General features: G+C 66.0%; 3 protein-coding genes across 6 annotated transcripts; 2 read left to right on the top strand and 1 right to left on the bottom strand.

Annotated features, from left to right (window-relative positions):
* Window positions 1-165: 165 nt before the first annotated feature.
* On the bottom strand, window positions 166-7624 carry APBA3 (amyloid beta precursor protein binding family A member 3). 4 transcript variants are annotated; one of them, XM_074808917.1, is made up of 11 exons: window positions 6210-7545; window positions 5992-6006; window positions 5799-5838; window positions 5201-5346; window positions 4966-5052; window positions 4230-4388; window positions 3712-3891; window positions 3313-3525; window positions 2596-2715; window positions 1285-1425; window positions 166-1127 (listed from the first exon to the last, which is right to left on the bottom strand). In XM_074808917.1, the coding sequence occupies exons 1-11, from the start codon at window positions 7374-7376 to the stop codon at window positions 1056-1058; spliced, it is 2340 nt and encodes a 779-aa protein (XP_074665018.1). In that variant the 5' UTR covers window positions 7377-7545; the 3' UTR covers window positions 166-1055. The 4 variants fall into 4 exon arrangements, with proteins under 4 accessions (XP_074665018.1, XP_074665016.1, XP_074665017.1 ...); XM_074808916.1 differs by lacking the exons at window positions 166-1127; window positions 1285-1425; window positions 5992-6006 and adding exons at window positions 1434-2185; window positions 2383-2516 and having other exon boundaries at window positions 6246-7352; window positions 7534-7624; XM_074808915.1 differs by lacking the exon at window positions 5992-6006 and having other exon boundaries at window positions 6246-7529.
* Window positions 7625-7653: 29 nt separating this feature from the next.
* MRPL54 (mitochondrial ribosomal protein L54) lies at window positions 7654-8805 on the top strand. Its single transcript, XM_074808927.1, has 3 exons — window positions 7654-7784; window positions 8093-8249; window positions 8549-8805. The coding sequence occupies exons 1-3, from the start codon at window positions 7703-7705 to the stop codon at window positions 8679-8681; spliced, it is 372 nt and encodes a 123-aa protein (XP_074665028.1). The 5' UTR covers window positions 7654-7702; the 3' UTR covers window positions 8682-8805.
* Window positions 8806-9758: 953 nt separating this feature from the next.
* Window positions 9759-17568, top strand: LOC141916402 (mucosa-associated lymphoid tissue lymphoma translocation protein 1-like). The gene is made up of 17 exons (XM_074808825.1): window positions 9759-9811; window positions 10814-10976; window positions 11201-11367; window positions 12206-12336; window positions 12449-12602; window positions 12926-13104; window positions 13338-13434; window positions 13607-13654; window positions 13749-13784; window positions 14061-14264; window positions 14392-14569; window positions 14864-14938; window positions 15429-15556; window positions 15627-15773; window positions 16015-16172; window positions 16270-16404; window positions 16490-17568. The coding sequence occupies exons 2-17, from the start codon at window positions 10840-10842 to the stop codon at window positions 16739-16741; spliced, it is 2226 nt and encodes a 741-aa protein (XP_074664926.1). The 5' UTR covers window positions 9759-9811; window positions 10814-10839; the 3' UTR covers window positions 16742-17568.
* The last annotated feature ends 1693 nt before the right edge of the window (window positions 17569-19261 follow it).

The following is a 19261-nucleotide window of genomic DNA, read 5'->3' as shown; positions in this document are numbered from 1 at the left end:
GGGTGGCCCGGCTGGGCCCCAGACACCTCCGCAGCCACGTGGCATCAGTGCGGGACTGAGCCTCGGGGTGTGCCAAGGTCTGGCAGCGCAGCAGGCCCAGGGCACAGCCCCCCGAGCTGAGCCTCCTCTGCTGCAGCCCAGCCAGGGCGCCTGAAACGCAGCCTCCCATGTGCCCCAAAACTTTTTATTTTTACATCAACCAAGCACACAGGCAAAGTCAGGTCAGCGCTGCCTCGGCCGTAGGGGCCCAGAGACCCTCTCATGAAAAAACACATCACCAGGGGCTGGTCCCTGAGGCTCCCTGGGGTGTGGGACCGGGCAGGGCTGCGTTCCCTTTCACTGTGCCCAAGGACAGCCCCAAGGGCTGTGACCCTGCGCCCTGGGCCCCGGCTGTGCGTGCAGAGCAGTTAAAGGCAGCACCAGGGAGAAGCAGAGGTAGTTTCCCAGCTTGGTGCAACAAGGTGAGTTTGTTTGCACCCCCGCCAGGCCCCTGGCAAAGCCAGGGAGGAGGAAGAGGTGCCAAGGGTGCTGCTGCCCTTAAGGCTGAGTCTGGGAGCCCTCGGAGGTGCCAGCCTGCACCCACACACTGGTGTGCAGGGTCAGTGCTGCTCTGGAACCGTGCTGGGGCGAGCCCCGGAGCTGTGTGCTTCCAGCACCATCCCCATGGGGGGAAAGGCACCATTGGTGAGTGTAAAAGCACTATCTGTGGTCATGGGATGGGGTGACCTTTTGCACAGGGTCCCCTCTCCTGCCAGCACAAGGCCAAGGCGAAGGGACCCTGTGAAGCAGCAGGAGAGGCACCGTGCAGGCACTGAGAGGCAGGGAGGGGTGGAATGGAGGGGGAGGAGGTGCCCAAACCTCCACCACAGGCCCTGACACTGCTCAAGACGGGTATCAGGCCCCCAGAGTCTCCCACTGTGTCCTGAGTAAAACCGAAGAGGTGCAGGATTAGGCCCTGCTGGGAACTAGAGGGCCCCAATGAGGGTGCTGGGGCAGAGGCAGAGCTTGTCCTGCCCTCGCAGCCCCGGGCTCGCTCCTGCCTGGGCTCCAGCGGCTCAGAGGAAGAGGGGCTGCTCCTGCCCGGTCAGTAAGCGGTACGTGGAGGCTGGCATGGTCTTGATGTGGACCTGGGCAGAAACACACAGATCAGCTGGGAGATGCCAAAGCCCCGGGCTGGGCTCAGGCTACAGGTGCAAAACCCTGGGCCCAGCTCGCTCCGTGTGTGGCCACAGCTGCCCCGCAGCACGGGGGCCCTGAGCAGCCCCCAGCGCCGGCCCCGCTCACCTCGCTGACCGCCTGCGTGAGGATCTGGATGATCTTCTCGTGGGGTGTTGCCACCACGCTCTGCCCGTTGATCTCGATGATGCGGTGCCCCACGCGGATGCCGCCTCTCTCCGCGATGCCCCCGCGCATCAGGCTGCAGATCTGGGGAGGAGGGAGCTGGTGAGATCAGAGCGGTGCCCACAGCCCGGGGTGATGGCGACCACCAACCCAAACCCTCAGATCCATGCAGGCTCTGGGGCAGAGCTCTGGGCTTGGGTGCTGCCTCCTCCCTCCAGCCCACGGGTGTGCAGCGAGGGCAGGGATGTCCCTTTGCACGTGCTGAGCTGCAGGGCAAGGGCAGGCCGCAGGCTTTTGTTCCCCCCCACCCACCCACCCATTGAACCCTCGTGCTCCCTGCGAGCCTGGGCTGCAGAGCCAGAGCTTCTCCCCGCGCCCCCGTGGGGTAACAGCGTCTCCGATACTGTCGGGAGCATCGGTCAGCGCGTGACGAGGCCGTGCCACCCCCGCCACCGCCCGCCCAACCCACCAACTCCCACTGCTCCTGGAAATGCTCCTCTCTGCCTTCCAACGCAGCCCAGAGCAGGGAGCAGCTGGGGCACAGGGGACAGCAACAAATGTCACTAAGGTCACACCAAGAAAGCTGGGAAGAAACCACCACCCTGACAGCAAATGGCTAAGGAGCAGATCCAACTGCCAGTGCTGCAGGAGAACAAATCCTGTGAGGAGCGACTGAAGGAGCTGGGACTGTTCAGTGTGAGGAGGAGAAGGTGAGGGGAGACTCATCACTCTCTACAGCTCCCTGAAAGGACGTTGTAGAGAGGTTGGTGCTGGTCTCTTCTCCCAGGGAATTAGTGACAGAACAAGAGGGAACGGCTTTAAACTGCAACAGGGGAGGGTCAGACTGGACAGGAGGAAAAAAATTTTCCCAGCAAGAGTGGTCAGAGAGTGGAATAGGCTGCCCAGGGAGGGGGTGGAGTCCCCATCCCTGGGTGTGTTTAAGGGTCGTTTGGATGAGCTGTTGGGGGATGTGGGGTAGGGGAGAACTTTGTAGAGTAGGGCTGAGGGTTGGACTCGATGATCCCGAGGGGCTTTTCCAACCTGAATGATTCTGTGATTCTGAGGAGCCTTTTGCTGTGGCACAGCAGAGCCCTGTGAAACCTCAGCCCTGGCAGGCACGGGGAGCGCTGGAGCTCTGTGCTCATCCACGCGGACGCAGCCAGAGCCGTGTGTCCCTGTGGCAGACGGGCAGCTGGAGCCCTCAGCTGACCCTGGCCCGGCTCCGCTCCCATCCCCGCGGGCACTCGCACTCACCACACCGTTCTCAACACAGAAGCCCAGCTGGTACTTGGAGTCGGGGCGCCGGATGACGGCTGTGGTGACAGGGGGACAGTGCACGATGTTCAGTGTCACCTCTGTCTGGTGCTTCAGCTCCTGGGAGATGGGATGGGGCTTTGTCAGACTTTGGTTGAGAGGGGTGATGCAGCCGTGTGGCTCATGGGAGGGCTGAGGACTGGCAACCTGTTTTCAATGGGGAAACTGAGGCACATGCAGGGATACGGCCATGCTCAAACTCAGGGAGGTCTTATAAATCCAGTCCAAGACGTCCCACTCTGCCCCTGAGACCACACTGTCCTTGCTTTCAGCTCCCTCCTGCCCCCGAGGGTACAAGATGCAACAGGTTCCCTCCAGGACACGCACCTGCCTCCTCGCCCACCCTCCTCCTTGGGCAGGGCCCTTGTCTGCACCCTGCCCCAGCAGGTTTAGTCCCCAGCTCTGTCTCTGCCTTGTCACACCCCTTCCTCCCAGGCACTCAGAGCATGGACTGTCACAGCTCATGGGATGGGCAGGACCCCCCAACATTCCTGCCCCCTCTGCCCCCACAGCCTCCTATCACCCCTCTGTCCCCACGCCAGGAGCACGGCGGGGGGACACCCCGGCATTACAGATGCTCCCAGACACCTTCAGGCCGGTCCCTGTCTCTGCCAGGGTGGGGGCAGGAGGCCACCCCCCCACGCAGCCGCGGCTCACCCGGATGATGCTCTGGCAGGTGGCGAGGGGCAGCCCCACCAGGCTCGTCCCGTTGACGCACATGAGGCGGTCTCCAATGCTCAGCTCGCCCGAGCGCTCCGCGGGGCCCCCGTGCATCAGGTTGGCGATGACCACTGTGGGCAGGATGGACCCCCAGCCCGACTCCACGATGGCGATGCCCAGGATCTCTCCCTTCTGCTTCCGGATGCAGACCTGGGTTGGGGCACAGAAGGGTTATGGTCACCAGAGTCATGGGGGCACCCCAGCACGGGTGTCCTGAGCTCACAGCCAGCTGGGATGGGCCCCAGGTTTGTAGGGAGCACCTCAGCTGCTCAGGAAGCCGTGGAGGGGACCACAGAGGTGCCAGCGCTGTCCCCACCCCTCCAAAGCAGCTCTTACATCCTTGCAGTTCTCCTGCCGGGAGAAGTGGGTCAGCTCTGTATTGTATTGCTCCTGGTCCTCGAGGGCACGGCTGTACTGGCGAGGGCTCAGCTCGCTCGGGTCAATGCTGTTGGCCTCCAGGAAGTGCTGGTAGGCCACGCCGAACGCCTGCCCAATGGCCTGAGCAATGACCTGGGCCTGGGGAAAGAGAGGGGTCGTTTGTGCCCACGGCTCAGGGCCAACAGTCTCATGAGCAAACTGGAGCCAAGAGCTGCCAGCACCCTGCAATGCCCAGCACAGGCACCATCCTGGCTCCTTCCCTGCCTGACTGGGCCCCTTTACGGTGCCAATCCTCCCCCAAATTCTCTCTGGGCCGCTCTGTGTTGCAGAGGTGCTCAGGGTGGGCTCCCTCCCCCTTTAGGTGCTCGTCAGGAGCCCCCAGCACGGAGACCCAGAACACCTGGTCATGACAGTGGGACAGGGCCTGGGACCCCAGCGCTGCCCCCCTCTCCCAAGAGACTTGTGTGTCGCCTCACGTCGGCCGAGTGGAAGACGTGGCAGATCATCTTGTAGAGCCTCTTTTCCTCCGCCACCTCCGACCGCCGAGGCAGTTTCCGGCGTGCCATGAGCACCACGAGGGAGCCGATGTCGGCGATGTAGGAGATGGTCTGGAGGGAGTGATCCATCATGGCCTCCTGGCAAGGGGGACGCAGGCAGAGACGTTCAGCCCTCCCCGGCCCGACGGACCCCGTGGGCAGCCTGCGAGCCAGCCAGGCACAGCCACCAGCACGAGGGGTCTGGGTTCAAACACCACTGTGCTGGGATGCAGCTCAAACACCTCTGACACGCTGGGCAGAAACCACGTCTACACTAAAAGGTACAAAGAGCTCCTTCGATCACCTGTGTCTCTGGGTGCTGCTGGGGGGACAAGACACCTATTCCCTCTTACTATAAAGCAGAAAGTAATCCTGAGGCAAAGAGCTACAGAAATGTCAAGCCTAGGTTCCCTGGAGCTTGGTCTGGGAACCCAGCAGCTCCCCCGAGGTGCAGTTTGCACGAGAGGCCTCCCGCAGCCACGCAGAGAGCTGAGGGACACGACGCGTCTGTGTGGGATGGCTGCAGTGACACGTCTCTTCCCAGATGGGTGTACTCACCCACAGGCCATCCCTGGGCTCAACCCCACTGGCGTGGGTGCAAAGCAGAGATCCCGAGGCCAAACAGGAAGGTTTCAGCAGCCCCAAAGCCATGCGGGTGCTCCTGTTCCCCACTCACCTGCGTGTCGGCCGTGAGCACCTTGATCCTCTGTGTGGAGACAAACAGATCCACGTCCGTCATGGGCTGGGACTCGCCCTCCGGTGCCTGCAGAACAAAGAGACCAGGGGAGGTCACTGCTGCTGCCAGGACTCCTCTGGGTCTCTGCCCCACGGCTGGGAGCTCCCCCCGAGCGCTGCACCGTGCCCGCGAGGAGCCAGGCTGGTGGCAGTCGTGTCCCCCTACCCTCCTGCACCTTGATCCTGTCCACAGCCTCCTGGGCCTGCGCCATGCGGACGCTGGTCGGGGGGTTCCTCTCTGAGACCAGCTGCGTGGAGCCCAGGTACTTTGCCCCAAAAATCACACCGTCCAGCAGATCCTCTGGGTCGCAAGGGCCTGGAACTGAGGCATCGGGAATAACTAAGCAGGGGCTGGTCCCCCCACCTCTGAGAACTGGGGGTACCAGCTCCTACTGCCCGTTAGCTGTGTTCCTACACACGGCAAAGCAGGTCAGCGCGTGGGAGACAGGCTCCTGGCATCACTGCAGGACCAACTGACCCCAGGGCTGCTTCCCCCTTCCCTCAAGCACACCCTGGCATCCCCCGCTCCCTTCCCAAGCCCGAGCTTCCCCCCTCCCCGACCCCTGAAGCGTCCCCATTTCCTCAGCAAAGGGTAAGCTGGGATGGAACAAGCCACCCAGAGTCTGCAGCCATGTTCCCACCCTGTGTGGGTGCAAAGCTGGGTGCTCCCTCCCCAGCTGGGACCGCCGGCCCCCCTGCATTCGGGGTCAGAGCAGGAGGTGGTGGGTCAGGACTCCTGGGTGGTTTTGCTGCTTGAGCACAGAAGCAACTCACCCTCTTTGAAGGCTGGGCAGGAGGATGGGGGTTCCCTCTTCTGCAAAGCAACGAGAGAGCAGGTGAGGCTCTGGCTGGGATCCCAGGGATTCAGCCAGGCTGCCCCGGGAGCACCAGGACAGTGAGGGGCACAGTGTCCCAAGGCAGGGGGAGTGGGGAGCGCAGGGTCCTGGGGCTGGGGGACCGTTCCAACCCACCAGCCTCTTCCCTGGGGCATGCACGGATCAGCCCGCCATGCAAGCATCCCCTGCATTCAAGGCAGCAGGAGCCAAAGCCATACTGAGGGTCTTATCTGGGCACCCCAGCAGCATGAGGCCCCATAAGACCTGAGGAAAAGACATTCCTGGCTTCCCTCTGTCCCCACCCAAAACTTCACGAGGGAGCAGAGCCAAGGGGCATGTCCTGGCTCGCTGCCGCACCGCCGCAGCCCGTGCGCGATGCACTCACGGTCACACCGCCCTGGGCTGGCTGCTCTGCCTCCAGGGCCGGAGCAGGAGGCAGGGCCACCCAGGCTGGCTCCGGGGAACCGTCCCGATTGCCCTCGCAGGCGGAGTCGACCTCGCAGAGCCCCTCTCCATAATACCAGCTGCCAGAAGGTCCTTCCTCTGAGCTCTCCGGCCTCTCCAGCCCTTCAGGCTTCTCCACAGTGGCCAGTTCCTCCTGAGCCTGCAGCATCTCCAGGTTGGTTCCAGCCAGGACATCGGAGCGGGCCAAGGGTGTCTCGGCGCTGGCTTCAGGCAGCCCCCCCTCGTAGCACAGGAGGTTCAGCAAGTCCTCGCGGTCAGCCTCGGCAAAGAGCAGGCCGTGGCAGGGCCGGGCGCAGGCTGGGTGCTGGGCGCAGCAGGGCCGCGTCTCCAGGCCCCGGCCCATGGCCACATGCAGCGGGCAGGGCCGGCACTTGCCCTGGCACTCCCGGGAGCTGCGCCGGCTCTGCTCGCCGGCCAGACGGGCTGCGCCAGCGCTCGAGGAGGGCAGCGGGCCCCGCTCTGAGGTGGGCGAGCGGTCGCAGAGGTTGGGGTTGAGGGTCTCGAGCTGGGCCAGCAGGCCCTGGATCTCCGAGGGTTCCTCCTCTGCATCCTCGGCCCACTCGGTCCCAGCTGGGCGGGTGCCGGCCTCGGGGGCCTCGTCCAGCTCCATACCGGCCAGGTCGCCGCTGCTGGGGGCTCGGGGGTGTCCTGTGTCCCGAGGGGTACTCCTGGCACTGGGTTTCCAGCCGGCAGAGCCCTGCGGCCCCGCGGTCGCTGCCTCCTCTTCCATCTCTTTTTCCAAGTCCCGGCAAAGCTCATTTTGTCCACCTCCGCCCCCTTCGAGGTCCGAGGCTGAAGCAGGCCCCGAGCTGGGCCTCAGGCCCCTCTGCTGACCCTCGGGGGCGGGCAGGTCCCGCCCGGAGCCGCAGGCAGGCTGCAGGGTGATGAAGAGGGGCCCCTCCGGCCGCCCGGCACCCGCCCGGAGCTCCGGGGCGCCGGGCCGCCCCGCCGGCCCTTCCTCCGTGTCCATGGCCGGCGGCTCCGGGGCCTCGTCGGTGCCGAGATCCGGGGCGGGGGGCGCAGCCGCCTGGAAATCCATGCTGCTCTCCATGGCGCCGGCCCGGCCCGCAGCCCCGGGGCCGGGGGAAAGGGGCTCGGGGAGCGGAGCGGGGGGTGCCCGGCGGGCCGGGGGGAGCCGGGGGGGGCCAGGGCCAACGCTGCCGGCGCCGGCTCTGCCCTCCCGCCGGGGCCGGGCCGGGCGAACTCACTCGCTGCCGGCGCCGCCGGCCCGAGGAAGGGGCGATCCCGATCCCGGTCCCGGTCCCGGTCCCGGTCCCGATCCCGATCCCGATCCCGATCCCGATCCCGATCCCGATCCCGCCGCCACTGCGCACGCGCGGCCCCGCCCCTTCCCGCCGTGCCCCGCGCGCCCCGGCAATGGCGGCCCCGGTGCTGCTGCTGCAGCGGGCGGTGCGGGCGGCGCTGCCCGGCCCGGCCCGGGGCTACGCCAAGAAGCCGGGTGAGCCGCGGCCCCCGCCGCTGTCCCCTGTCCCGGGCCCGTCCCGCGCCCCTCGGCCCTGTGTCCCCCCGTGTCCTGGCCCCTGCTCCCGGGACCTCGCCCCGTGCCCCGCGGCCCCCGGCTCCCGCCCCAGCCCGCTCCCTCCCGCCCCGCTCCCCCCGTGCCCTCGGCCCCTGCCGCGCCTCTCGCTCCCGTCCCCGGTGCCGCTGTCCCCTGCGTTCCCGTCCCCCCGTGCCCCCATCCTGTCCCCTGCCTGCATCTGTCCCCCCGTCCCATCCCCGACCTTGACCGTGCCCGTGGCCCCGCAGGTGCGAAGGCCAAGGGCAAGCACGCGCCGAAGGAGGGGCCGAAGGGGCCGGAGGTGTGCACGGACCCCGCCCTGCTCGCGACCTACGCCATGGGGGTCAATTACCTCAAGGACAGCCCCGAGGTGGCCCTGAAGCCCGACTCCGAGTACCCCGACTGGTAGGTGCTGCCCCGCACCCCTCGCTGCGTTCAGAGGCGGGGTCCCTCCTGGGGTGCTTGTCCCTCCTGGGGTGCCGTCCCCGAGGCACAGAGGAGTGCAGGAGCCAGGGAGCTGTTCTGGGAGGAGGGAAACTGCCACGGTGCAGCCTAGAGACCCTCCCTGAGGGCCAGGGGAGGAGAGCAGTGATGCGGTGGGTGAGGGATCCACACGTCCTGGTCACACGCTTCCACCGCTCTGTCCCGTGCTTGTTCCTTCGCCCTCCCTGCCGCATCCTCACATCCTCCGCGTTCACCACCAGGCTCTTCAAGATCCACCTTGGGCCCCCCAAGAAGCTGGAGGAGCTGGACCCCGACTCGATCGAGTATTGGAGGCGCCTGCGGAAATACAACACGTGGCACCTCAACAAGCTAAAGAAGGGCAAGAAGCTGTAGGTGCTGCAGAGCTCGAGGCGCGGGGGCTGCCCTGAGTGCCAGCATGGGCGGTGCTGGGACCAGCTCCCTCTTTTGTCTCTTCTTGCTGTAAAGGAGTAATAAATTTCTGGTGTGGTACCTGTTACGGAGGCTGCAGCAAACCCAGGCCCTTGGCAGACTTGGTGTGGGTCCCCCTCATGCTGGGGGCTGGTGAGGGGCTGAGGCAACACAGGCCACAAATTCTCAGTGTATTTGCTAAAACAGAAACTCAATTTTTTGCTTGTCGAGGGAGCCTCCACCACCAGATGGGTCCTGCTCCCCACGCTGTCGCAGTCTGCACTGCAGCGGCTGGGGGTTAAGGGCCCCGCAGCGGGGTGTGTGGTGGGTTTGGGCTGGGGGTGTCACTGCATGTTCTGGGAGGGGGCTCTGGGGGCTGAGCAGCCTGTGCTGGGGGGGTGGGAGCACGGGGGCTGGGCTCTGGCCGTGCTGTGGGCAGTGGTGCAGGAAGTGAGGGGGGACACGGTGGCCCCTCGCAGTGCCACCGCTGCGCTGCACTCTCGCTTCCTCCTGGGCAGCAGGGGAGCGGCAGCTGCTGGGCTCCTGGCTCGACCGGGCTGAGTGATGAAGGCAGACTCTTCCTCACAGCAACAGGGGCCTCACTGCCCTGTCCCCGCGTGTCCTCGGCCAGCTCCGGCCTGGCAGAGCCCAGCAGCTTCCCCCGGGCCTTGGTCGTGCCCGTGCGTTGGGCTCCCTTGGCTGAGAGGTGCCCCCCTCGCCTTGGTTCTTCTCCATCCCGGACTCGCTGTCCTGCAGCTCCTGCCTGGCCTTGAGTTGGGCTCCAGGGACAAAGCGGCCACCCGCAAGGTCCTCCCGCAGCGAGCGAGGGGCAGTGGAGCCACTGCCCAGCCCCGCAGTGTCCCAGTGCCCCACACCCTGCGGGAGGAGCTGGGGGCCGGGGGGTGCCTGGCAGCCGGGTTGGCAGCTGCAGCACCCACACGCCGCGGCACAGGAAGCGGAGGAGGAAAGCAGAAGTGCCGTGCTGTGGTGGGGGGGGGCTGGGGGAGGTTTTGGGTTGAACCCTCATTTCCTCTGCGTGGGGCTCAGTGTGCGCCCTCGGAGCTGACGGGGCTCAGGCCAGGCCGTATCCAGCGGTGAGTGCCCTGTCCCCACCGTGCCCGTCCTGCAGCTCGCCCTCCCCCCGCCGCCCCGCAGCGCGTCCAGCCCCCCAAACCCAGCAGTAGGTGAGCAGAGGGGGCTGCTGAGTTGCTTCCCTCATGTCCCAGAGCCCCCCTGCTCGGGCGAGCGTCACCCAGCCGCCATGGATGGCTCGGTCCTGGGGGCAAGCGCCCATCTGGGGTAGGCCGGTGGGGAGGGACCTCCGGGGAGGAGGAGGGAGCCCATCCCGGGGTGCTGCCCCAGGCCGGGGTGATTCACTCCACCCTTCCCTCGCTGCTGAAGCTTCTGCCAGGGTCAAGGGGAGCTGAGGCGGGTCCCAGCCCCAGGACTGCTGGGTACCCTCCCCTAACCCGCCCTGCAGGCAACTCATGGTGGCCCAGCAGGGCTCGTGCTGGCTCCGGAGCCACCCAGAGGCCTGGGCATGGTGGGGGGGCTGCTGCTGTCCCACTGGGGGCTCTGCCAGAGGAGAGGAGTCCCCGGGATGAGCCCTCTGTGATGGGCCCTGTTCTCTGTGTCCCCGAAGGGACAGGGAAGGTGATGGGGGACATCCCTTCTTTCCAATTCCTTGGACCCTGTCCCGTGAAGGTCCCTGTCCTGGGGCCGGGCTAACATGGCCCTGGCTTCTTGCCCGAGGCCAGGGGGTGAGCGGGGTCCCCCGTGCCGCTGTCATGGCTCTTGTCCTCCAGGCGAGGAGGGGGGTCTTGTGGCATTCCTGGGCATCTTGTGGCATTCCTGGCTGGCTGCCGGCAGTCAGATCCAGCAGCACTGCCCGGCCAGTTCCCAGCACCTCCCCGGGGAGGCCAAAACTCTCCTGGGTGCCTGCAGGGAGGTGACCCAATGCCTGTGAGCTTGTGCTGGTGCTCTTCCTTCCCAAGCCACCCTGCACCGGGCCAGAGCAGTGCCTGGCGGTGTCTGGTGGGGCACAAGTGCCTGTCACCCCATCATCCACTGAGAGCTTGTCCCCTCCATGTCCCCAGGCAGGTGGCAGCAGGGCTGGCACGGGATGGGGGACTGGAGCATGCCCATCGGCTCGCTGGGCGAGGAGGTGGTGGCCCGGCTCTGCGAGCTCCTGGATAACGCCAGCCGGGGCTGGCGCAAGCTGGCCGAGGTGGCTGGGGTGGAGAAACGCTTCAAGTGCAGGTAGGGGTGGGGGGGGGCATCTCCGGGGGTCTGTCCCCAACTGGGTGTCAAAATGCACGTGGGCACAGCCCTGCCATGGGCTGAGCAAGGCGCACGTGGGTCCCTGGCCACCCCGTTGTGGTCGCAGCCTGGGCTGGGGGCCCTGCGGAGTGCCCTGGCAGGGATCCCCATCCTGCGCCGGGGGGAGGTGAGCTGCGGCACTGAGCGCTGTGGGCACCTTGCAGCGCGGAGGAGCTGGAGACGTGCTCGCTGAAGGTGCTGGAGCCCCGCGGCAGCCCCACGCAATGCCTCCTGCAGCTGCTGGCCGAGCGCGACTGCACCCTCAAGTACCTGCTGGGCTGCCTGGAGAGGATGGGGCACACGCAGGCCTGCCAGGTCCTCAGCAGCGCTGGTAGGGACAGGCAGCGGGGTCCCATGGGCCTGGAGAGGGGCTCTGGGGACAGGGGCTCAGCAGAAGGAAAGCAGTGGAAGTTGAGGAGCAGCTCTTCCTGCTGGCGGTCTTACTCTGGGGACTGGGGCCCTGGGCAGGGTGGGGTGGGGTGGGATGGGATGGATGCAGTAGGGTGAGGTAGGATGGGATGTGGTGGGATGGGATGGGACCTGGTGGGATGGGATGGGGTGGGATGGGATGGGGTAGGATGGAATAGGATGGGGTGGGGTGGGATGGGGTGGGGTAGGATGGGATGGGGTGGGGTGGGATGGGATGGGATGGGGTGGGATGGGATGGGGTAGGATGGAATAGGATGGGGTGGGGTGGGATGGGTGGGGTAGGATGGGATGGGGTGGGGTGGGATGGGATGGGATGGGGTGGGATGGGATGGGGTAGGATGGAATAGGATGGGGTGGGGTGGGATGGGTGGGGTAGGATGGGGTGGGGTGGGATGGGATGGGGTGGGGTGGGATGGGATGGGGTAGGATGGAATAGGATGGGGTGGGGTGGGATGGGGTGGGGTGGAGCAGAGTGGTGTGGGATAGGATGGAACAGGATGAGATGGGGTGGGGTGGGTGGGATGGCACCGAGTGGGACAAGGTAGGATGAGATGGTTGGGACAGGACAGAGGGGAGGGATGGGACAGGGTATGATAGGATGAGGTGGGATGGGAGAGGACAGGCTGTTGTGGGTGGGAGTGGGACAGTATGATGGGACAGGGCAGGGTGGGACTGGATGTGATGGGATGGTGTGGGACTGGGGTCTCAGCCAGCCCAGGCTGGACTCTCCTCTCCTGCAGTTCAGGACATGATCCGCATCACGGTGCAGCCGGAGTCGCAGGTGGTGGCGGAGGGGACACGCGTGTCCCTGACCTGCTGGGCGACCGGCCCACCCGGGCTCACATACCAGTGGTTCTGCGGGAAGCGGGAGGTGAGGCCCCGCTGTGCTGTGTCGAGCAGGGCCCCTGGCTCCTGTCCGTGGCGAGGGCACCCGGACGAGTGGGAGGAAGCCCCCGATTCCTTGGCCCCTTCCTGTCTCGTAGGTGCCCGGAGCCACGGCTCCGGAGCTGGTGATTGACACGGGCACCCCGCCGGGCCAGCCCGAGTGGTACATCTGCCGGGTGAACTGCGGGGCCACCTTCGCCTTCTCCAGGTGGGCCCACGTGCAGGTGGAGAAGAGCAGCAGCCCCAGCTCAGGTGGGCCCCGAGAGCTGTGGCTGTGGGCTGGCACCCGTGGGGCACCACTCACCCCGGGTAGCTCCCGCAGGACACCGCTCGCCCCATTGGGACTGGGGTGGCTCCCGGAGGGCATCACTTGCCATGTTGCATCCTGGCTGAGCGCAAGGGGCTCTGGGCTTGCGGGGGTGGTGGTGCCCACAGAGGAACTGAATGCCCTGTGTCTTCCTTGTGCCCACTAGCTCATGCCAGGGCCTGTGGGTGAGGGACCTGGGGCCCGGGAGCAGCTCCATGGAGGTCTGCCATGGCTGGGTGCTGAATTTGCCACCCCATCCCCTCCCCAGCCAGCAGTTATTGCCCAACCATGGTGGGGCTGCAGATCCTGCGGCAGCCACGGCCGTGCCGTCTGGCCGAGGGAGACACGCTGGTGCTGGAATGCAGAGCCATCGGCAACCCCCCGCCCCAGTACCAGTGGTTCAGGAACCAGCGCCCTGTGGAGGGTGCGCAGGCACCCCGGCTCCAGGTATGGTGCGACCTCCGGCGTGGCATGGTGCGGCACGGTGTGGCACAGCGCAGCGTGGCATGGCACGGGATGGCATGGCATGGCATGGCATGGCACGGCACGGGATGGCATGGCACAGCATGGCACGGCACGGCATGGCACAGCATGGCATGGCACGGCATGGCACAGCATGGCACGGCATGGCACAGCATGGCACGGCATGGCACAGCATGGCACACTCGTCCCACTGGCAGGTGAAGCTGGTGACAACAGCTGAGCGGGGCAGCTACTCCTGCCGCGTGTTCAACCTCTTCCACGAGGTGTGGAGCCAGGAGGTGGATGTGGAGATCGGTGAGAGCCCCGGACAAACCTCTGTGGCCCCCCACCCTGTGTGGGCTGTCCTGCCTCTGACCTGCCCCACCATAAAGCCCTCCAGTGGCTGCCCCATGGTTCTGGGGGGCTCCAGCCTGTGCCAGGAGGTGCTGCTGCACATGGGGCTCCCTGACACCTCCCTTTGCCACAGGCCCACGGCTCTTCACCTCTGGAGGCTCCTGGCAGGAGGGGGACGGAGGTAGGTGAGGGCAGGGCAGGCAGGTCCCCGCTGCTCTGCCCGCTGCACTCCCCAGGCACTGTGGGGCCATGGCACGGCGTTTCTCTCTTTCCAGGCTCCCCGGAGCGCGGCAGCCCTGGCCAGCTGTACGGTAAGAGCCTGCCCAGGAGAGGTTGGTGGCCTCGTGGGGCCGTGACTGTCCCCAGTGTCACTGCTGTCACCCCAGAGGCTCCACTTGGCCAGAGGTGCTTTGGGTGCAGCACGCTGGGGAGAGTGGACCAGTGAGGCAGGGATGCCACGGGGCGCCCTGGTACCCGGGGACAGCGACACCCACCACAACCGGGTGTCACCTCTGTGGGCTGAAGGGAGCGGGGACAGCAGGAGCGTCCTACTCCATCCCCAGCACCTCCCTCTCCCGTCCCAGCAGCCACCGACAAAGTGGCCCTGCTGATCGGCAACATGCACTACCTGCACCACAAGCAGCTGAAGGCGCCCATGGTGGACGTGCACGCCCTCGGCGCCCTCCTCCGCCAGCTCGACTTCAAGGTGGTCTCTCTGCTGGACCTGTGCAAGGCCGAGATGCAGATGGCTGTCAACGAGTTCCTCCTCCTCCTCGACAAGGGCGTCTATGGTGCGGCAGCACCCGCTGGGGAGGCCCCAGGCCATGGCGGAACCGGGTGGTTTTGTGCTGGTGGGGTCTCGGGGGGCAGCTGGGCAAGAAGTGGGCAGGTCAAGGGATGTCACCCTCTCTCTGGCAGGTTTGCTTTACTACGCCGGGCACGGCTATGAAAATTTTGGCAACAGCTTCATGGTGCCCATCGATGCCCCCAGCTCCTACACCTCGGCCCACTGCCTGTGTGTGCAGCGGGTACTGCAGTGCATGCAGCAGCGCCGCACCGGCCTCAACATCTTCCTGCTCGACATGTGCCGCAAGAGGTGACTCGGCCCCGGCCACCAGACTGGGGACAAGCTGCCACACAGGGGGGTCCCGACACGGGAGTACCCGTGGGTGCTGATTCCCAGGGGAGCGGAGCGGGGCATCCCTGGAGTCCCATACAAACCTGTTGGGTTTGTCCGGGTGCCCCGAAGTGTCACTGCCTCAGCTGACCAGCAAATGCCACGATGGGTGGGCAGAGGAGCACGGGGCTGTCCCTGGGATCTGGGGCACCGTGGGGTGGGTTTTGGAGGGGCAGAAGGTCTTGGCTCTGTCCAGCAATGCTTCTCTTGCAGGAATCTCAATGACGACATCATCCCACAGGTCGGGGCACTGCAGGTCACAGCCAACATCGTCTTCGGCTACGCCACGTGGGTCCCCTCCCCACCATGCCCCAGCGTGGGCAGCGGGGCTGAGTGTCCCTCCCTGGCTCGGAGCCGGGGCAGGGCTCAGCCCCCCACCGTGGCTCAGCCCTGTTTGCACCCACATCTTTCCCCCCCATATGGGCAGTGTCGCTCCCTCTGGTCGATGCTGGAGGTGGTGGGCGAGCAGCAGCCCCCAGTCCCTTACAGGTCAGGGAGATGCCCATGATGCTGCTCGGCTCTGGACAGCACCCAAGGGGGAATTAAGCCCTGAGGCTCCTTCGAATCACAGGGATTTGGACTAACGATGCTTTAAGCATCCAGGATCTGGCTGTGGCTCCCACCTCTCCCCAGCATGGTGGCTGGATGGATTGATGGGAGCGGGTAGAGCTGTGGGCGCCTGGTTCTGGCTTCCCCAGGGCTGTCACCCTGGTGGGGGCCAGTTCCTGGGGGAGTGACCGAGGCCATGACGGAGCTGACCACTGTCCCATCCCCACAGGTGTGCGGACGCCGAAGCCTACGAGCTGAGCCAGGGCGAGCTCTCCAACGGCATCTTCGTCACCTTCCTCAAGCGCTGGCTGCTGGAGGATGAGAAGATCACGGTGCTGCTGGACAAGGTGGCTGAGGGTGAGTGGGGAGTGGCGGGAGACAGTAACCCCCCCGGCAGCCCCTGCTGACCCCGCTGTGTCCCCTGCAGACATGGGCACGCTGGAGATCACGCGGGGCCGGCAGGCGCTGGAGCTCCGCAGCAACCTCTCGGAGAGACGAGCTCTGACAGACCCCATCCACCCCCCGGGCCAGGATGAGTCCTCGGCCAGGAACCTGCAGTGGGCCAAGGCCCACGGTGAGTCACGGCCACCCTGTCCGGAGCTGGCACCCGGGGCAGGGACAGCGCCAAGTCACAGGGAGAGGCCATGCACAGCACTTGCCAGGTTTCTCCCACCCTGGAGGAGACAAACCACTGGCACAGAGTCACCAGCCTGGTGGCAGGAGCATCATGCCAGTGTCCCAGCTCCAGGGTGACCCCAGTGGTCACCTCACCTGCGGGTGCAGCTCCAGCCCCCAGCTGTCTGTCCCCTCCCCAGTCCTGCCGGAGAGCCGACACCTCCGCTTTGACTGTGGCGTCACCGTCCAGCTGGGCTTTGCTGCCGAGTTCTCCAACATCATGATCATCTACACCCGTGTGGTGGCCACCCCCAAGGACATCACCAAGTGCGAGGCCAAGCTCACCGACATACCTGAGGTGGGAGCGGGCTGCTGAACCCCATGCTGGGGCGATGCTGGGGAACAGGGTGAGGGGACCCGTGGTGGTTTCCACGGCTCGATGCTCTCTGTGGCAGGAGCTGGACGTGGACCTCAAGTGCACCAACAAGGAGAGCCCGGAGGAGGTGGGCAGCCCTCTGGCACCTGCCTGGAGCCTCGACTGCCCCTCCTGCTGCCTCTACAGCCGGCTCTGCGGCTTGCAGAAACTGCGGGTAAGAGCCACACTGGGCAGGGGCCGGTGCCAGGAGTACAGCAGGTGGCCCAGGACGGGTGCCCACTCTGCCGGTGCCCCCGCAGCAGGAGCTGGCGTTCACCGTCTGCCTTCAGTACCGCTACCGTGGCATGGATGACTTCGTGGAGGAGAGGCGGACGGTGAGCGTGGGGAAGCCGCTCATCGCCAAGCTCAACCTGCGGCTGGTGGCCTCCCCCTCGCCGCCTGGCAGCCCCCTCTCCGCCTCGCCCCCGAGCTGGGGGGCGGCAGGGAGCTCCTGGGTCAACACCCCTGAGGAGAACCTGAGCCCCGAGATCCCCGGCTCCCACGCCCTGTAGAGGGACAGCGCAGCTCCCCCTTGACCCCGCAGTCCCCTGGGGCCACGTCTGTGCTGCTGGGGAGCTGGGGGCTGGAGGGGACGGACGTGACGTGTGCGGAAGGGGGTGAGCCTGATCCTGGCCTGTGCCAGGGGGTGCGGGGCTTGCTGCAGGGCACGGCTGGGCCCCCCGGCGCAGGGGACTGCAGGTCGGTGCTGCCCCATGTACCCAGCGTGGCCGCTGCAGGTACGGGCAGTGCCAGCCCCACATCCCCTGGCAGAGCCCTGCCAGCCCCACGTCCCCTGGCATGGCAGTGCCAGCCCCTCATCCCATGTCAGTGCCACAGCCCCAGGGGCCAGGACACCGCTGGCAGCCCCGGGGAGGGGAGAGGGCCCAGACCCCACAGCTCAGCTGGCGCGAGGCGTCGCGCTGGGGCAGGGTTGGGTTCGTTCAGGCCTAGCAGAAATAGAGAGAAATAAGCAGATTAGGGGGTAAATCCCACGGGAGGGGATTAGAGGGGGTGGGAGCAGGAGGACTCCTGCTCTGCCCGGAGAGGCTGGGAGAACCCACCAGTGCCACCAGTGCTCCCAGTAGCACCCAGTGCTCCCAGTACAGCCCCAGGTGCAGGATTATGCCAGTCCTGTCTGGGCAGTGAGAGATTTCAGCACAGGATTGGGGTCTAGGGGGGAAAAAATGCCTTTTCGCTTGGATTTTTCCCAAACGTGGCCCCGCGTGGCGGTGGCCACAGATGATGCAGGGTGTGCTCCACTGGGTCTCAACAGGGGAAAGGACCAATAAAGAGGGAAGGGCAGGCAGCTCGGCTCTGCTATGGCTTTTCTGCATTTAAATGTCTGGTTTTTTTGGCCAGAAATATTGCCTCTTTCTGCACAAAGCGCAGCACATGGGAGGGAAGGGGCAGTCAACCCCTCCCATGAGGATACCCCAATGTTCCCCACCACGATGACCTGGGGTGCGCCAGTGCCACCCCATGCAAATTAACTAATTTAAATAATTTGCATACCCCCCCCAGCCCCAGGGAGCTGCATCCTCATACCGGGGCCTCTCCACGCCCTCGCTTTTGGGTGGTGGTTGCAAGACTGGGGAGGGAGCACCCTCGCCCCAATTAGGCTCGGATCAAACAGGTCGGAGGGTGCCGAGCCTCCCGCTCTCCGCGCCAGCCGGCTTTTGTTGGCGCTCGGGAGGCCGAGGGGTGCCCCGGGCTGGCGCCAGCCTCGGCAATTATGTCATGTGAAAAGCGCAGCCCCCATTGAGCGCGTCCCTTCCCCCGGATCAAACCCCATTACTTCCGCGGCCGTTGCTTCATTATCTCCCTGCTCGAGCACGCCTCTGCCTGGGCCGCTTCACCTCGGGTCCCGGCCCATTAGCAGGGTTGGGGGGCCGGGGGAGCATTGATTATGCGTTTAATGGGTTGTTAAAGGTTTAATTGTCACTAACGAAGCAGAGGAGCAGCAGCAGCCGGGGGATGGGGGACAAGGAGAAGGGTCTCGCTGGGGTCAGTGCCTCGCCTGGCCCAGTGGCAGCCCAGTCGGTCCCGCCTGACCCCGGGGTTGTGGGGACATCAGAGTCCGGCCCCAGGGCTGCTGGATTGGGGTGAGACCCCCTCTGGGGTAGGGGGTGCTGCTGGGGGTGCTGGTGCTGAGCAGGGTCTGGCCTGCGTGGGGACATGGGGACGTGGTGGTGCCCCAGCAAAGCCCCAGTTTGTGGCTGTCGTGGGGTCTGAAAGCAGGAAGATTTTCTGGGGAAATATGTCGTTTTGGTGGGGGGAGGGTCAGCACTCTCCTTGCTTCCCCAGGGACATGGGGCACACCAGGACACCCCAGGGACCCGGCTTGCCCAGGGCTGAGCCCCCAATTCTCACTGTCCCGGACGTGCTTCAGCACCTCAAAGCCACGGTGGGCTCAGCCATCTCTGCCTTCCCGCAGTGGTGAGGGTGCTGGTGCCGCTGGCTGCGCCCCGAGCCCTGCTGGGCGGGCAGGCAAGGTCCCCTGGGGGGACCCCTGAGGACCTGGCACCTTGCCACCACCACTCCGCTCCCACCTGGCAGGAACCGCTGGCAAGGGATAAGCTGGGCTTAGCACACCCCGCCATCCCCCGCCGTGGGGAGCCCAGGGCTCCCAGCCGGCCCCCTCCTCTCGCCAGCCCCAGCTGGGGGCTGCGGGGGTCCCGCTGCCGGTCGCCCTCCTGCCAGCACAATTATGGCAGCTTTGTGCAGCCAACATGTGGCCAGGCGGGCACCGCTGGGGAGCAATTAGGGCAGGCGGGCGGCGAGTGCAGCCCCCCAGGGACAGCCGAGCAGATGCCCCTTGACGAGGACATAGTGTGGCACAAAGCCGGTCCCCATCCACAGCCGGGGCTGGATCAGGTCACCCGTCCCTGGAGCCGGCCCCAACCCTGCACGCAACAGCCCGAGGGAGCGAGGCGGGAGGGTGCCTGCGGATGATGCTCCTGCATCTCCCCAGAAAGCTCCTTCCCGGCAGAGGCTCCGCAGCCCCAGCACGCGAACGAGCAACACCGCTAACG

This window comes from Strix aluco, chromosome 29, assembly GCF_031877795.1.
Source record: "Strix aluco isolate bStrAlu1 chromosome 29, bStrAlu1.hap1, whole genome shotgun sequence".
Taxonomy (NCBI): Eukaryota; Metazoa; Chordata; class Aves; order Strigiformes; family Strigidae; genus Strix; species Strix aluco.
The sequence above is the reverse complement of the archived record's forward strand: the minus strand, read 5'-3'. Positions and strand labels throughout refer to the sequence as shown.

What these genes read in the sequence shown, in the direction of transcription:
- MRPL54 (XM_074808927.1), top strand. Translation starts at nt 7,703, where the DNA reads ATGGCGGCCCCGGTGCTGCTGCTGCAGCGGGCGGTGCGGGCGGCGCTG. An exon ending in GGGCTACGCCAAGAAGCCGG is followed by an intron (nt 7,785 to 8,092) that starts GTGAGCCGCGGC and finishes GTGGCCCCGCAG; the next exon opens with GTGCGAAGGCCAAGGGCAAG. An exon ending in GACTCCGAGTACCCCGACTG is followed by an intron (nt 8,250 to 8,548) that starts GTAGGTGCTGCC and finishes GTTCACCACCAG; the next exon opens with GCTCTTCAAGATCCACCTTG.
- APBA3 (XM_074808917.1), bottom strand. Translation starts at nt 7,376, where the DNA reads ATGGAGAGCAGCATGGATTTCCAGGCGGCTGCGCCCCCCGCCCCGGAT. An exon ending in GGCAGGAGAACTGCAAGGAT is followed by an intron (nt 3,526 to 3,711) that starts GTAAGAGCTGCT and finishes GCCCCAACCCAG; the next exon opens with GTCTGCATCCGGAAGCAGAA. An exon ending in TCACGCAGGCGGTCAGCGAG is followed by an intron (nt 1,128 to 1,284) that starts GTGAGCGGGGCC and finishes GTTTCTGCCCAG; the next exon opens with GTCCACATCAAGACCATGCC.
- LOC141916402 (XM_074808825.1), top strand. Translation starts at nt 10,840, where the DNA reads ATGGGGGACTGGAGCATGCCCATCGGCTCGCTGGGCGAGGAGGTGGTG. An exon ending in CTCGACATGTGCCGCAAGAG is followed by an intron (nt 14,570 to 14,863) that starts GTGACTCGGCCC and finishes CTTCTCTTGCAG; the next exon opens with GAATCTCAATGACGACATCA. An exon ending in GCAGTGGGCCAAGGCCCACG is followed by an intron (nt 15,774 to 16,014) that starts GTGAGTCACGGC and finishes TCCCCTCCCCAG; the next exon opens with TCCTGCCGGAGAGCCGACAC.